The following is a 17,473-nucleotide window of genomic DNA, read 5'->3' as shown; positions in this document are numbered from 1 at the left end:
GCTGATCCCTCCTGATGACCCGGTTGGACATGACTCCAACAGGGTCACCAGGAGGGATCAGCCAATGAAGTTGGAAGTCCCACCCAGTTGATTACATTAAAATGGTGAAAGCCCTCAATGTCGCTGCCCATGCTAACACAGCCTTTTGGCCACTAGAGGCCTCTATCATTCTCTATGGTGAGGGCACTATTCTCTCATGTTTGTTGGGTCAAGTGAAACTCCTGCTAGGGAAAGATCTTGTAGTGCAGCAGTGATGTTTATAAGCTCCACCTTACCCACTTAAAAAGTGTCTATGGTCTAGGGGTTGATATTTGAGATTTGTAAAGTTAAAGGCTTTTCCCACTCACCTCCTCTCTTCGAGGATCTATTAGACGACCTGGACGAAGTCGACCACTGCTTGGTGAGCTCTCCACGCGTCTGTAACGTATCTCCCAGCCCTGCCCCTCCTCCCTCCACCTCTTCCCCGTCCCGCAGGGCCCCCTCCAAGTCCCGGTCGGGCGTGACAGGGGTCCTGTTGGACTCTGCTGCCCCCTCCTCTGTGTCACTGAGGCTGTACTGGGCCATCTTCGTGGCCAGGGCTAGCTGGGTCTCCAGCTCCAGCTGTCTGATGTCCTCTATGGTCAGACCGTACCACTCATCCTGCCAGCACCACGCCTGCCGGTGGGCCCGCACCATCACCTTACGCAGGCCTGCAGGGAGGAGAGGACAGGTTAGTATCATAACTAACTAACTAACTAATTAACTAATCATCCATCACCTTACACAGGCCTGCAGGGAGGAGAGGACAGGTTAGTATCATAACTAACTAACTAATTAACTAACTAATCATCCATCACCTTACACAGGCCTGCAGGGAGGAGAGGACAGGTTAGTATCATAACTAACTAATTAACTAACTAACTAACTAATCATCCATCACCTTACACAGGCCTGCAGGGAGGAGAGGACAGGTTAGTATCATAACGAACTAACTAATTAACTAACTAATCATCCATCACCTTACACAGGCCTGCAGGGAGGAGAGGACAGGTTAGTATCATAACTAACTAATTAATTAACTAACTAACTAATCATCCATCACCTTACACAAGCCTGCAGGGAGGAGAGGACAGGTTAGTATCATAACTAACTAATTAATTAACTAACTAACTAATCATCCATCACCTTACACAGGCCTGCAGGGAGGAGAGGACAGGTTAATATCATAACTAACTAATTAACTAACTAACTAACTAATCATCCATCACCTTACACAGGCCTGCAGGGAGGAGAGGACAATTTAGTATCATAACTAACTAATTAATTAACTAACTAACTAATCATCCATCACCTTACACAGGCCTGCAGGGAGGAGAGGACAGGTTAGTATCATAACTAACTAATTAACTAACTAACTAATCATCCATCACCTTACACAGGCCTGCAGGGAGGAGAGGACAGGTTAGTATCATAATGAACTAACTAATTAACTAACTAATCATCCATCACCTTACACAGGCCTGAGGGAGGAGAGAACAGGTTAGTATCACAACTAACTAATTAATTAACTAACTAACTAATCATCCATCACCTTACACAAGCCTGCAGGGAGGAGAGGACAGGTTAGTATCATAACTAACTAATTAATTAACTAACTAACTAATCATCCATCACCTTACACAGGCCTGAGGGAGGAGAGAACAGGTTAGTATCACAACTAACTAATTAATTAACTAACTAACTAATCATCCATCACCTTACACAAGCCTGCAGGGAGGAGAGGACAGGTTAGTATCATAACTAACTAATTAATTAACTAACTAACTAATCATCCATCACCTTACACAGGCCTGTAGGGAGGAGAGGACAGGTTAATATCATAACTAACTAATTAACTAACTAACTAACTAATCATCCATCACCTTACACAGGCCTGCAGGGAGGAGAGGACAGGTTAGTATCATAACTAACTAATTAATTAACTAACTAACTAATCATCCATCACCTTACACAAGCCTGCAGGGAGGAGAGGACAGGTTAGTATCATAACTAACTAATTAATTAACTAAATAACTAATCATCCATCACCTTACACAGGCCTGCAGGGAGGAGAGGACAGGTTTGTATCATAACTAACTAATTAATTAACTAACTAATCCTCCATCACCTTACACATGCCTGCAGGGAGGAGAGGACAGGTTAGTATCATAACTAATTAATTAACTAACTAACTAACTAATCATCCATCACCTTACACAGGCCTGCAGGGAGGAGAGGACAGGTTAGTATCATAACTAACTAATTAACTAACTAACTAATCATCAATCACCTTACACAGGCCTGCAGGGAGGAGAGGACAGGTTAGTATCATAACTAACTAATGAACTAACTAACTAATCATCCATCACCTTACACAGGCCTGCAGGGAGGAGAGGACAGGTTAGTATCATAACTAACTAATTAATTAACTAACTAACTAATCATCCATCACCTTACACAGGCCTGCAGGGAGGAGAGGACAGGTTAGTATCATAACTAACTAATTAATTAACTAACTAACTAATCATCCATCACCTTACACAGGCCTGCAGGGAGGAGAGGACAGGTTAGTATCATAACTAACTAACTAATTAACTAACTAATCATCCATCACCTTACACAGGCCTGCAGGGAGGAGAGGACAGGTTAGTATCATAACTAACTAACTAACGAATTAACTAACTAACTAACTAACTAACTAACTAACTAAATAACTAACTAACTAATCATCCATCACCTTAAACAGGCCTGCAGGGAGGAGGACAGGTTAGTATCATAACTAACTAATTAATTAACTAACTAACTAATCATCCATCACCTTACACAGGCCTGCAGGGAGGAGAGGACAGGTTAGTATCATAACTAACTAACTAATTAACTAACTAATCATCCATCACCTTACACAGGCCTGCAGGGAGGAGAGGACAGGTTAGTATCATAACTGACCAATTAATTAACTAACTAATCATCCATCACCTTACACAGGCCTGCAGGGAGGAGAGGACAGGTTAGTATCATAACTAACTAACTAACTAACTAACTAATTAACTAACTAACTAACTAATTAATCATCCATCACCTTACACAGGCCTGCAGGGAGGAGGACAGGTTAGTATCATAACTAACGAATTAATAAACTAACTAATCATCCATCACCTTACACAGGCCTGCAGGGAGGAGAGGACAGGTTAGTATCATAACTAACTAATTAACTAACTAACTAACTAATCATCCATCACCTTACACAGGCTTGCAGGGAGGAGAGGACAATTTAGTATCATAACTAACTAATTAATTAACTAACTAACTAATCATCCATCACCTTACACAGGCCTGCAGGGAGGAGAGGACAGGTTAGTATCATAACTAACTAATGAACTAACTAACTAATCATCCATCACCTTACACAGGCCTGCAGGGAGGAGAGGACAGGTTAGTATCATAACTAACTAATTAACTAACTAACTAACTAATCATCCATCACCTTACACAGGCCTGCAGGGAGGAGAGGACAGGTTAGTATCATAATGAACTAACTAATTAACTAACTAATCATCCATCACCTTACACAGGCCTGCAGGGAGGAGAGGACAGGTTAGTATCATAACTAACTAATTAATTAACTAACTAACTAATCATCCATCACCTTACACAAGCCTGCAGGGAGGAGAGGACAGGTTAGTATCATAACTAACTAATTAATTAACTAACTAACTAATCATCAATCACCTTACACAGGCCTGCAGGGAGGAGAGGACAGGTTAATATCATAACTAACTAATTAACTAACTAACTAACTAATCATCCATCACCTTACACAGGCCTGCAGGGAGGAGAGGACAGGTTAGTATCATAACTAACTAATGAACTAACTAACTAATCATCCATCACCTTACACAGGCCTGCAGGGAGGAGAGGACAGGTTAGTATCATAACTAACTAATTAACTAACTAACTAACTAATCATCCATCACCTTACACAGGCCTGCAGGGAGGAGAGGACAGGTTAGTATCATAACGAACTAACTAATTAACTAACTAATCATCCATCACCTTACACAGGCCTGCAGGGAGGAGAGGACAGGTTAGTATCATAACTAACTAATTAACTAACTAACTAATCATCCATCACCTTACACAGGCCTGCAGGGAGGAGAGGACAGGTTAGTATCATAATGAACTAACTAATTAACTAACTAATCATCCATCACCTTACACAGGCCTGAGGGAGGAGAGAACAGGTTAGTATCACAACTAACTAATTAATTAACTAACTAACTAATCATCCATCACCTTACACAAGCCTGCAGGGAGGAGAGGACAGGTTAGTATCATAACTAACTAATTAATTAACTAACTAACTAATCATCCATCACCTTACACAGGCCTGAGGGAGGAGAGAACAGGTTAGTATCACAACTAACTAATTAATTAACTAACTAACTAATCATCCATCACCTTACACAAGCCTGCAGGGAGGAGAGGACAGGTTAGTATCATAACTAACTAATTAATTAACTAACTAACTAATCATCCATCACCTTACACAGGCCTGCAGGGAGGAGAGGACAGGTTAATATCATAACTAACTAATTAACTAACTAACTAACTAATCATCCATCACCTTACACAGGCCTGCAGGGAGGAGAGGACAGGTTAGTATCATAACTAACTAATTAATTAACTAACTAACTAATCATCCATCACCTTACACAAGCCTGCAGGGAGGAGAGGACAGGTTAGTATCATAACTAACTAATTAATTAACTAACTAACTAATCATCCATCACCTTACACAGGCCTGAGGGAGGAGAGAACAGGTTAGTATCACAACTAACTAATTAATTAACTAACTAACTAATCATCCATCACCTTACACAAGCCTGCAGGGAGGAGAGGACAGGTTAGTATCATAACTAACTAATTAATTAACTAACTAACTAATCATCCATCACCTTACACAGGCCTGTAGGGAGGAGAGGACAGGTTAATATCATAACTAACTAATTAACTAACTAACTAACTAATCATCCATCACCTTACACAGGCCTGCAGGGAGGAGAGGACAGGTTAGTATCATAACTAACTAATTAATTAACTAACTAACTAATCATCCATCACCTTACACAAGCCTGCAGGGAGGAGAGGACAGGTTAGTATCATAACTAACTAATTAATTAACTAAATAACTAATCATCCATCACCTTACACAGGCCTGCAGGGAGGAGAGGACAGGTTTGTATCATAACTAACTAATTAATTAACTAACTAATCCTCCATCACCTTACACATGCCTGCAGGGAGGAGAGGACAGGTTAGTATCATAACTAATTAATTAACTAACTAACTAACTAATCATCCATCACCTTACACAGGCCTGCAGGGAGGAGAGGACAGGTTAGTATCATAACTAACTAATTAACTAACTAACTAATCATCAATCACCTTACACAGGCCTGCAGGGAGGAGAGGACAGGTTAGTATCATAACTAACTAATGAACTAACTAACTAATCATCCATCACCTTACACAGGCCTGCAGGGAGGAGAGGACAGGTTAGTATCATAACTAACTAATTAATTAACTAACTAACTAATCATCCATCACCTTACACAGGCCTGCAGGGAGGAGAGGACAGGTTAGTATCATAACTAACTAATTAATTAACTAACTAACTAATCATCCATCACCTTACACAGGCCTGCAGGGAGGAGAGGACAGGTTAGTATCATAACTAACTAACTAATTAACTAACTAATCATCCATCACCTTACACAGGCCTGCAGGGAGGAGAGGACAGGTTAGTATCATAACTAACTAACTAACGAATTAACTAACTAACTAACTAACTAACTAACTAAATAACTAACTAACTAATCATCCATCACCTTAAACAGGCCTGCAGGGAGGAGGACAGGTTAGTATCATAACTAACTAATTAATTAACTAACTAACTAATCATCCATCACCTTACACAGGCCTGCAGGGAGGAGAGGACAGGTTAGTATCATAACTAACTAACTAATTAACTAACTAATCATCCATCACCTTACACAGGCCTGCAGGGAGGAGAGGACAGGTTAGTATCATAACTGACCAATTAATTAACTAACTAATCATCCATCACCTTACACAGGCCTGCAGGGAGGAGAGGACAGGTTAGTATCATAACTAACTAACTAACTAACTAACTAATTAACTAACTAACTAACTAATTAATCATCCATCACCTTACACAGGCCTGCAGGGAGGAGGACAGGTTAGTATCATAACTAACGAATTAATAAACTAACTAATCATCCATCACCTTACACAGGCCTGCAGGGAGGAGAGGACAGGTTAGTATCATAACTAACTAATTAACTAACTAACTAACTAATCATCCATCACCTTACACAGGCTTGCAGGGAGGAGAGGACAATTTAGTATCATAACTAACTAATTAATTAACTAACTAACTAATCATCCATCACCTTACACAGGCCTGCAGGGAGGAGAGGACAGGTTAGTATCATAACTAACTAATGAACTAACTAACTAATCATCCATCACCTTACACAGGCCTGCAGGGAGGAGAGGACAGGTTAGTATCATAACTAACTAATTAACTAACTAACTAACTAATCATCCATCACCTTACACAGGCCTGCAGGGAGGAGAGGACAGGTTAGTATCATAATGAACTAACTAATTAACTAACTAATCATCCATCACCTTACACAGGCCTGCAGGGAGGAGAGGACAGGTTAGTATCATAACTAACTAATTAATTAACTAACTAACTAATCATCCATCACCTTACACAAGCCTGCAGGGAGGAGAGGACAGGTTAGTATCATAACTAACTAATTAATTAACTAACTAACTAATCATCCATCACCTTACACAGGCCTGCAGGGAGGAGAGGACAGGTTAATATCATAACTAACTAATTAACTAACTAACTAACTAATCATCCATCACCTTACACAGGCCTGCAGGGAGGAGAGGACAGGTTAGTATCATAACTAACTAATGAACTAACTAACTAATCATCCATCACCTTACACAGGCCTGCAGGGAGGAGAGGACAGGTTAGTATCATAACTAACTAATTAACTAACTAACTAACTAATCATCCATCACCTTACACAGGCCTGCAGGGAGGAGAGGACAGGTTAGTATCATAACGAACTAACTAATTAACTAACTAATCATCCATCACCTTACACAGGCCTGCAGGGAGGAGAGGACAGGTTAGTATCATAACTAACTAATTAACTAACTAACTAATCATCCATCACCTTACACAGGCCTGCAGGGAGGAGAGGACAGGTTAGTATCATAATGAACTAACTAATTAACTAACTAATCATCCATCACCTTACACAGGCCTGAGGGAGGAGAGAACAGGTTAGTATCACAACTAACTAATTAATTAACTAACTAACTAATCATCCATCACCTTACACAAGCCTGCAGGGAGGAGAGGACAGGTTAGTATCATAACTAACTAATTAATTAACTAACTAACTAATCATCCATCACCTTACACAGGCCTGAGGGAGGAGAGAACAGGTTAGTATCACAACTAACTAATTAATTAACTAACTAACTAATCATCCATCACCTTACACAAGCCTGCAGGGAGGAGAGGACAGGTTAGTATCATAACTAACTAATTAATTAACTAACTAACTAATCATCCATCACCTTACACAGGCCTGCAGGGAGGAGAGGACAGGTTAATATCATAACTAACTAATTAACTAACTAACTAACTAATCATCCATCACCTTACACAGGCCTGCAGGGAGGAGAGGACAGGTTAGTATCATAACTAACTAATTAATTAACTAACTAACTAATCATCCATCACCTTACACAAGCCTGCAGGGAGGAGAGGACAGGTTAGTATCATAACTAACTAATTAATTAACTAAATAACTAATCATCCATCACCTTACACAGGCCTGCAGGGAGGAGAGGACAGGTTTGTATCATAACTAACTAATTAATTAACTAACTAATCCTCCATCACCTTACACATGCCTGCAGGGAGGAGAGGACAGGTTAGTATCATAACTAATTAATTAACTAACTAACTAACTAATCATCCATCACCTTACACAGGCCTGCAGGGAGGAGAGGACAGGTTAGTATCATAACTAACTAATTAACTAACTAACTAATCATCAATCACCTTACACAGGCCTGCAGGGAGGAGAGGACAGGTTAGTATCATAACTAACTAATGAACTAACTAACTAATCATCCATCACCTTACACAGGCCTGCAGGGAGGAGAGGACAGGTTAGTATCATAACTAACTAATGAACTAACTAACTAATCATCCATCACCTTACACAGGCCTGCAGGGAGGAGAGGACAGGTTAGTATCATAACTAACTAATTAACTAACTAACTAACTAATCATCCATCACCTTACACAGGCCTGCAGGGAGGAGAGGACAGGTTAGTATCATAACGAACTAACTAATTAACTAACTAATCATCCATCACCTTACACAGGCCTGCAGGGAGGAGAGGACAGGTTAGTATCATAACTAACTAATTAACTAACTAACTAATCATCCATCACCTTACACAGGCCTGCAGGGAGGAGAGGACAGGTTAGTATCATAATGAACTAACTAATTAACTAACTAATCATCCATCACCTTACACAGGCCTGAGGGAGGAGAGAACAGGTTAGTATCACAACTAACTAATTAATTAACTAACTAACTAATCATCCATCACCTTACACAAGCCTGCAGGGAGGAGAGGACAGGTTAGTATCATAACTAACTAATTAATTAACTAACTAACTAATCATCCATCACCTTACACAGGCCTGAGGGAGGAGAGAACAGGTTAGTATCACAACTAACTAATTAATTAACTAACTAACTAATCATCCATCACCTTACACAAGCCTGCAGGGAGGAGAGGACAGGTTAGTATCATAACTAACTAATTAATTAACTAACTAACTAATCATCCATCACCTTACACAGGCCTGCAGGGAGGAGAGGACAGGTTAATATCATAACTAACTAATTAACTAACTAACTAACTAATCATCCATCACCTTACACAGGCCTGCAGGGAGGAGAGGACAGGTTAGTATCATAACTAACTAATTAATTAACTAACTAACTAATCATCCATCACCTTACACAAGCCTGCAGGGAGGAGAGGACAGGTTAGTATCATAACTAACTAATTAATTAACTAAATAACTAATCATCCATCACCTTACACAGGCCTGCAGGGAGGAGAGGACAGGTTTGTATCATAACTAACTAATTAATTAACTAACTAATCCTCCATCACCTTACACATGCCTGCAGGGAGGAGAGGACAGGTTAGTATCATAACTAATTAATTAACTAACTAACTAACTAATCATCCATCACCTTACACAGGCCTGCAGGGAGGAGAGGACAGGTTAGTATCATAACTAACTAATTAACTAACTAACTAATCATCAATCACCTTACACAGGCCTGCAGGGAGGAGAGGACAGGTTAGTATCATAACTAACTAATGAACTAACTAACTAATCATCCATCACCTTACACAGGCCTGCAGGGAGGAGAGGACAGGTTAGTATCATAACTAACTAATTAATTAACTAACTAACTAATCATCCATCACCTTACACAGGCCTGCAGGGAGGAGAGGACAGGTTAGTATCATAACTAACTAATTAATTAACTAACTAACTAATCATCCATCACCTTACACAGGCCTGCAGGGAGGAGAGGACAGGTTAGTATCATAACTAACTAACTAATTAACTAACTAATCATCCATCACCTTACACAGGCCTGCAGGGAGGAGAGGACAGGTTAGTATCATAACTAACTAACTAACGAATTAACTAACTAACTAACTAACTAACTAAATAACTAACTAACTAATCATCCATCACCTTACACAGGCCTGCAGGGAGGAGGACAGGTTAGTATCATAACTAACTAATTAATTAACTAACTAACTAATCATCCATCACCTTACACAGGCCTGCAGGGAGGAGAGGACAGGTTAGTATCATAACTAACTAACTAATTAACTAACTAATCATCCATCACCTTACACAGGCCTGCAGGGAGGAGAGGACAGGTTAGTATCATAACTAACTAACTAACTAACTAATTAACTAACTAACTAACTAATTAATCATCCATCACCTTACACAGGCCTGCAGGGAGGAGGACAGGTTAGTATCATAACTAACGAATTAATAAACTAACTAATCATCCATCACCTTACACAGGCCTGCAGGGAGGAGAGGACAGGTTAGTATCATAACTAACTAATTAACTAACTAACTAACTAATCATCCATCACCTTACACAGGCCTGCAGGGAGGAGAGGACAATTTAGTATCATAACTAACTAATTAATTAACTAACTAACTAATCATCCATCACCTTACACAGGCCTGCAGGGAGGAGAGGACAGGTTAGTATCATAACTAACTAATGAACTAACTAACTAATCATCCATCACCTTACACAGGCCTGCAGGGAGGAGAGGACAGGTTAGTATCATAACTAACTAATTAACTAACTAACTAACTAATCATCCATCACCTTACACAGGCCTGCAGGGAGGAGAGGACAGGTTAGTATCATAATGAACTAACTAATTAACTAACTAATCATCCATCACCTTACACAGGCCTGCAGGGAGGAGAGGACAGGTTAGTATCATAACTAACTAATTAATTAACTAACTAACTAATCATCCATCACCTTACACAAGCCTGCAGGGAGGAGAGGACAGGTTAGTATCATAACTAACTAATTAATTAACTAACTAACTAATCATCCATCACCTTACACAGGCCTGCAGGGAGGAGAGGACAGGTTAATATCATAACTAACTAATTAACTAACTAACTAACTAATCATCCATCACCTTACACAGGCCTGCAGGGAGGAGAGGACAGGTTAGTATCATAACTAACTAATGAACTAACTAACTAATCATCCATCACCTTACACAGGCCTGCAGGGAGGAGAGGACAGGTTAGTATCATAACTAACTAATTAACTAACTAACTAACTAATCATCCATCATCTTACACAGGCCTGCAGGGAGGAGAGGACAGGTTAGTATCATAACGAACTAACTAATTAACTAACTAATCATCCATCACCTTACACAGGCCTGCAGGGAGGAGAGGACAGGTTAGTATCATAACTAACTAATTAACTAACTAACTAACTAATCATCCATCACCTTACACAGGCCTGCAGGGAGGAGAGGACAATTTAGTATCATAACTAACTAATTAATTAACTAACTAACTAATCATCCATCACCTTACACAGGCCTGCAGGGAGGAGAGGACAGGTTAGTATCATAACTAACTAATGAACTAACTAACTAATCATCCATCACCTTACACAGGCCTGCAGGGAGGAGAGGACAGGTTAGTATCATAACTAACTAATTAACTAACTAACTAACTAACTAACTAACTAACTAATTAATCATCCATCACCTTACACAGGCCTGCAGGGAGGAGGACAGGTTAGTATCATAACTAACGAATTAATAAACTAACTAATCATCCCATCACCTTACACAGGCCTGCAGGGAGGAGAGGACAGGTTAGTATCATAACTAACTAATTAATTAACTAACTAACTAATCATCTATCACCTTACACAGGCCTGCAGGGAGGAGAGGACAGGTTAGTATCATAACTAACTAACTAATTAACTAACTAATCATCCATCACCTTACACAGGCCTGCAGGGAGGAGAGGACAGGTTAGTATCATAACTGACCAATTAATTAACTAACTAATCATCCATCACCTTACACAGGCCTGCAGGGAGGAGAGGACAGGTTAGTATCATAACTAACTAACTAACTAACTAATTAACTAACTAACTAACTAATTAATCATCCATCACCTTACACAGGCCTGCAGGGAGGAGGACAGGTTAGTATCATAACTAACGAATTAATAAACTAACTAATCATCCATCACCTTACACAGGCCTGCAGGGAGGAGAGGACAGGTTAGTATCATAACTAACTAATTAACTAACTAACTAACTAATCATCCATCACCTTACACAGGCCTGCAGGGAGGAGAGGACAATTTAGTATCATAACTAACTAATTAATTAACTAACTAACTAATCATCCATCACCTTACACAGGCCTGCAGGGAGGAGAGGACAGGTTAGTATCATAACTAACTAATGAACTAACTAACTAATCATCCATCACCTTACACAGGCCTGCAGGGAGGAGAGGACAGGTTAGTATCATAACTAACTAATTAACTAACTAACTAACTAATCATCCATCACCTTACACAGGCCTGCAGGGAGGAGAGGACAGGTTAGTATCATAATGAACTAACTAATTAACTAACTAATCATCCATCACCTTACACAGGCCTGCAGGGAGGAGAGGACAGGTTAGTATCATAACTAACTAATTAATTAACTAACTAACTAATCATCCATCACCTTACACAAGCCTGCAGGGAGGAGAGGACAGGTTAGTATCATAACTAACTAATTAATTAACTAACTAACTAATCATCCATCACCTTACACAGGCCTGCAGGGAGGAGAGGACAGGTTAATATCATAACTAACTAATTAACTAACTAACTAACTAATCATCCATCACCTTACACAGGCCTGCAGGGAGGAGAGGACAGGTTAGTATCATAACTAACTAATGAACTAACTAACTAATCATCCATCACCTTACACAGGCCTGCAGGGAGGAGAGGACAGGTTAGTATCATAACTAACTAATTAACTAACTAACTAACTAATCATCCATCACCTTACACAGGCCTGCAGGGAGGAGAGGACAGGTTAGTATCATAACGAACTAACTAATTAACTAACTAATCATCCATCACCTTACATAGGCCTGCAGGGAGGAGAGGACAGGTTAGTATCATAACTAACTAATTAATTAACTAACTAACTAATCATCCATCACCTTACACAAGCCTGCAGGGAGGAGAGGACAGGTTAGTATCATAACTAACTAATTAATTAACTAACTAACTAATCATCCATCACCTTACACAGGCCTGCAGGGAGGAGAGGACAGGTTAATATCATAACTAACTAATTAATTAACTAACTAACTAATCATCCATCACCTTACACAGGCCTGCAAGGAGGAGAGGACAGGTTAGTATCATAACTAACTAATTAATTAACTAACTAACTAATCATCCATCACCTTACACAGGCCTGCAGGGAGGAGAGGGCAGGTTAGTATCATAACTAACTAATTAACTAACTAACTAACTAATCATCCATCACCTTACACAGGCCTGCAGGGAGGAGAGGACAATTTAGTATCATAACTAACTAATTAATTAACTAACTAACTAATCATCCATCACCTTACACAGGCCTGCAGGGAGGAGAGGACAGGTTAGTATCATAACTAACTAATGAACTAACTAACTAATCATCCATCACCTTACACAGGCCTGCAGGGAGGAGAGGACAGGTTAGTATCATAACTAACTAACTAACTAATCATCCATCACCTTACACAGGCCTGCAGGGAGGAGAGGACAGGTTAGTATCATAACTAACTAACTAACTAACTAATTAACTAACTAATCATCCATCACCTCACACGGGCCTGCAGGGAGGAGAGGACAGGTTAGTATCATAACTAACTAATTAAATAACTAACTAATCATCCATCACCTTACGCAAGCTTGCAGGGAGGAGAGGACAGGTTAGTATCATAACTAACTAACTAACTAACTAACTAACTAACTAACTAATCATCCATCACCTTACACAGGCCTGGGGGGAGGAGAGGACAGGTTAGTTTCATAACTAACTAATTAATTAAATAACTAACTAATCATCCATCACCTTACGCAAGCCTGCAGGGAGGAGAGGACAGGTTAGTATCATAACTAACTAACTAAGTAATTAACTAACTAACTAACTAATCATCCATCACCTTACACAGGCCTGGGGGAGGAGGGGAAAAGGAAGGGCAGGACATTAATAACATTACCACAGCCATTTCTCTCAATTCCAAACAATTGAATGATTCTCCTCTCTCTTTCTCTCAGTACCCATCAATCATGCATACGTTGATTAGAAATACACTAATGAACCTGTCAATCCTAATGTACTGATCAAGCACCATGCAGGAACAACACACAGAGCAGTCACACACACAATACAGTACACACACACACACACACACACACACACACACACACACACACACACACACACACACACACACAAAATACAGTACACACACACACACAAACACACACAATACAGTACACACACACACAATACAGTACACACACAAACACACACACACACACACACACACAATACAGTACACACGCACACACACAAACACACACACACACACACAATACAGTACACACACAATACAGTACACACACACACACAATACAGTACACACACAAACACACACAAACACACACACACACCTAGAAGGTGATTCAACATTCTCTCTCTCTCATTCTCTCTTCCTCATTCTCCCTGTTTTTCTCTTCATCATTCTTCCATGTTTCTCTCAATATCTCCCTCCAACTGTCATCCATTCTCAGTCCTACTCTCTGTCTTTCTCTCATCCTGTCTCTTCTCTCCCTTGCACCCACACCCAAAAATCTCTCCTCTTTCTCCCTCCCTCCCTCCATCCCTCTCTCCATCCCTATCTCTCTCTCCATCCCTCCCTGCCTCTCTCCCTTCCTCCCACACCCACATATCTCCCTCCATCCCTCCCTCCCTCTCTCTCTCCATCCCTCCCTGCCTCTCTCCCTTCCTCCCACACCCACATATCTCCCTCCATCCATCCCTCCCTCCCTCTCTCTCTCCATCCCTCTCTCCCTCTCTCATCCCTCCCACACCCACATATCTCCCTCCATCCATCCCTCCCTCCCTCTCTCTCTCCATCCCTCTCTCCCTCTCTCATCCCTCCCAGTGGGTTTTCATTAAGCTTTAGTTAATTATTATGAAGATAGAGGCCTGTGGTTCCTTATACACACATTCCCTGCTCACTGTTTGACACCTGCTACGCACACGCACACGCACGCACGCACGAACACGCACGCACACACACACACACACGCACGCACGCACACACGCATGCACGAACGCACGCACACACGCATGCACGCACACACACACGCACGCACGCACGCGCAAGCACGCACGCACACACACACACACACACGCACACACACACACACACACAACATGTACTACTACTAAGTCAACAGTGATCAGTCAGGCTTGAAATCTCACACCAACAGCAGAGAGGAAGGAGATGGAAAGTTAGCCAGGTGACTCCAGCAATAATCAACTACCTCTAAATGTGCTACTGTACAGGAAAACACACACACACACACACACACACACACACACACACACACACACACACACACACACACACACACACACACACACACACACACACACACAGTACCTACCAACATCGTGTATGAAGCGTTCTATCTTGGACTGCATGCCCCAGTATCTGAACTCCACCTTGCAGAGCTTATAGGCACACATGACTGGGTTCTGGGTGGGGTTCTGGTTGATCATTTCGATCCAGTCGTCAGTCAGTGGTCCTCGCTGAGTTTTCACCGATACATACAGCTTAGGATCCTCCTCAACCAGGTACTCATGGGGCGCAATGTAGTCCTTGACGATATCAATGGGGTCTGGGGGATGAACACACAATCACACTGTCAGTACAGGGCACAGACCACAATGAGCCATGTAGTGAATTCTGGATGGTTACTTCTTGACTATTTCAAATTTTGGAATGAATGGGTTTGGAGGGAACCAGAATAGAACGGAAAAAAGCACAGACCTTAAAAACCAATAGTACAGCTGGCTAGAAGCCACTAGAGGTCCCTGCTGTATACATCTGGTTAGAGCCACTAGAGGTCCCTGCTGTATACAGCTGGCTAGGAGCCACTAGAGGTCCCTGCTGTATACAGCTGGCTAGGAGCCACTAGAGGTCCCTGCTGTATACAGCTGGCTAGAAGCCACTAGAGGTCCCTGCTGTATACAGCTGGCTAGGAGCCACTAGAGGTCCCTGCTGTATACAGCTGGCTAGGAGCCACTAGAGGTCCCTGCTGTATACAGCTGGCTAGGAGCCACTAGAGGTCCCTGCTGTATACAGCTGGCTAGAGCCACTAGAGGTCCCTGCTGTATACAACTGGCTAGAGCCACTAGAGGTCCCTGCTGTATACAGCTGGCTAGAGCCACTAGAGGTCCCTGCTGTATACAGCTGGCTAGGAGCCACTAGAGGTCCCTGCTGTATACAGCTGGCTAGGAGCCACTAGAGGTCCCTGCTGTATACAGCTGGCTAGGAGCCACTAGAGGTCCCTGCTGTATACAGCTGGCTAGAAGCCACTAGAGGTCCCTGCTGTATACAGCTGGCTAGGAGCCACTAGAGGTCCCTGCTGTATACAGCTGGCTAGGAGCCACTAGAGGTCCCTGCTGTATACAGCTGGCTAGGAGCCACTAGAGGTCCCTGCTGTATACAGCTGGCTAGAGCCACTAGAGGTCCCTGCTGTATACAACTGGCTAGAGCCACTAGAGGTCCCTGCTGTATACAGCTGGCTAGAGCCACTAGAGGTCCCTGCTGTATACAGCTGGCTAGGAGCCACTAGAGGTCCCTGCTGTATACAGCTGGCTAGGAGCCACTAGAGGTCCCTGCTGTATACAGCTGGCTAGGAGCCACTAGAGGTCCCTGCTGTATACAGCTGGCTAGAGCCACTAGAGGTCCCTGCTGTATACAGCTGGCTAGAGCCACTAGAGGTCCCTGCTGTATACAGCTGGCTAGAGCCACTAGAGGTCCCTGCTGTATACAGCTGGCTAGAGCCACTAGAGGTCCCTGCTGTATACAGCTGGCTAGAGCCACTAGAGGTCCCTGCTGTATACAGCTGGCTAGGAGCCACTAGAGGTCCCTGCTGTATACAGATGGCTAGAGCCACTAGAGGTCCCTGCTGTATACAGCTGGCTAGAGCTACTAGAGGTCCCTGCTGTATACAGCTGGCTAGAGCCACTAGAGGTCCCTGCTGTATACAGCTGGCTAGAGCCACTAGAGGTCCCTGCTGTATACAGCTGGCTAGGAGCCACTAGAGGTCCCTGCTGTATACAGCTGGCTAGGAGCCACTAGAGGTCCCTGCTGTATACAGCTGGTTAGAGCCACTAGAGGTCCCTGCTGTATACAGCTGGCTAGGAGCAACTAGAGGTCCCTGCTGTATACAGCTGGTTAGAGCCACTAGAGGTCCCTGCTGTATACAGCTGGCTAGAGCCACTAGAGGTCCCTGCTGTATACAGCTGGTTAGAGCCACTAGAGGTCCCTGCTGTATACATCTGGTTAGAGCCACTAGAGGTCCCTGCTGTATACAGCTGGCTAGAGCCACTAGAGGTCCCTGCTG

At 42.1% G+C, this 17,473-nt stretch overlaps 1 protein-coding gene across 3 annotated transcripts in view; it reads right to left on the bottom strand.

The window, feature by feature from the left end:
* Positions 1 to 17,473, bottom strand: part of LOC115149306 (membrane-associated phosphatidylinositol transfer protein 2) — a 62,128-nt gene that overhangs the window by 23,742 nt on the left and 20,913 nt on the right. For all 3 annotated transcript variants that reach the window (XM_029692056.1, XM_029692058.1, XM_029692057.1), the window contains exons 4-5: positions 15,506 to 15,739; positions 348 to 689 (exon numbers count right to left, since the gene is read on the bottom strand). In XM_029692056.1, the coding sequence (XP_029547916.1) occupies positions 348 to 689; positions 15,506 to 15,739 (576 nt within the window). The remainder of the gene's footprint in view (positions 1 to 347; positions 690 to 15,505; positions 15,740 to 17,473) is intronic.

The sequence above is a fragment of the Salmo trutta genome, chromosome 15, assembly GCF_901001165.1.
Source record: "Salmo trutta chromosome 15, fSalTru1.1, whole genome shotgun sequence".
Taxonomy (NCBI): domain Eukaryota; kingdom Metazoa; phylum Chordata; class Actinopteri; order Salmoniformes; family Salmonidae; genus Salmo; species Salmo trutta.
Note: the sequence above shows the minus strand (reverse complement) of the source record. Positions and strands in the feature narration are given on the sequence as shown.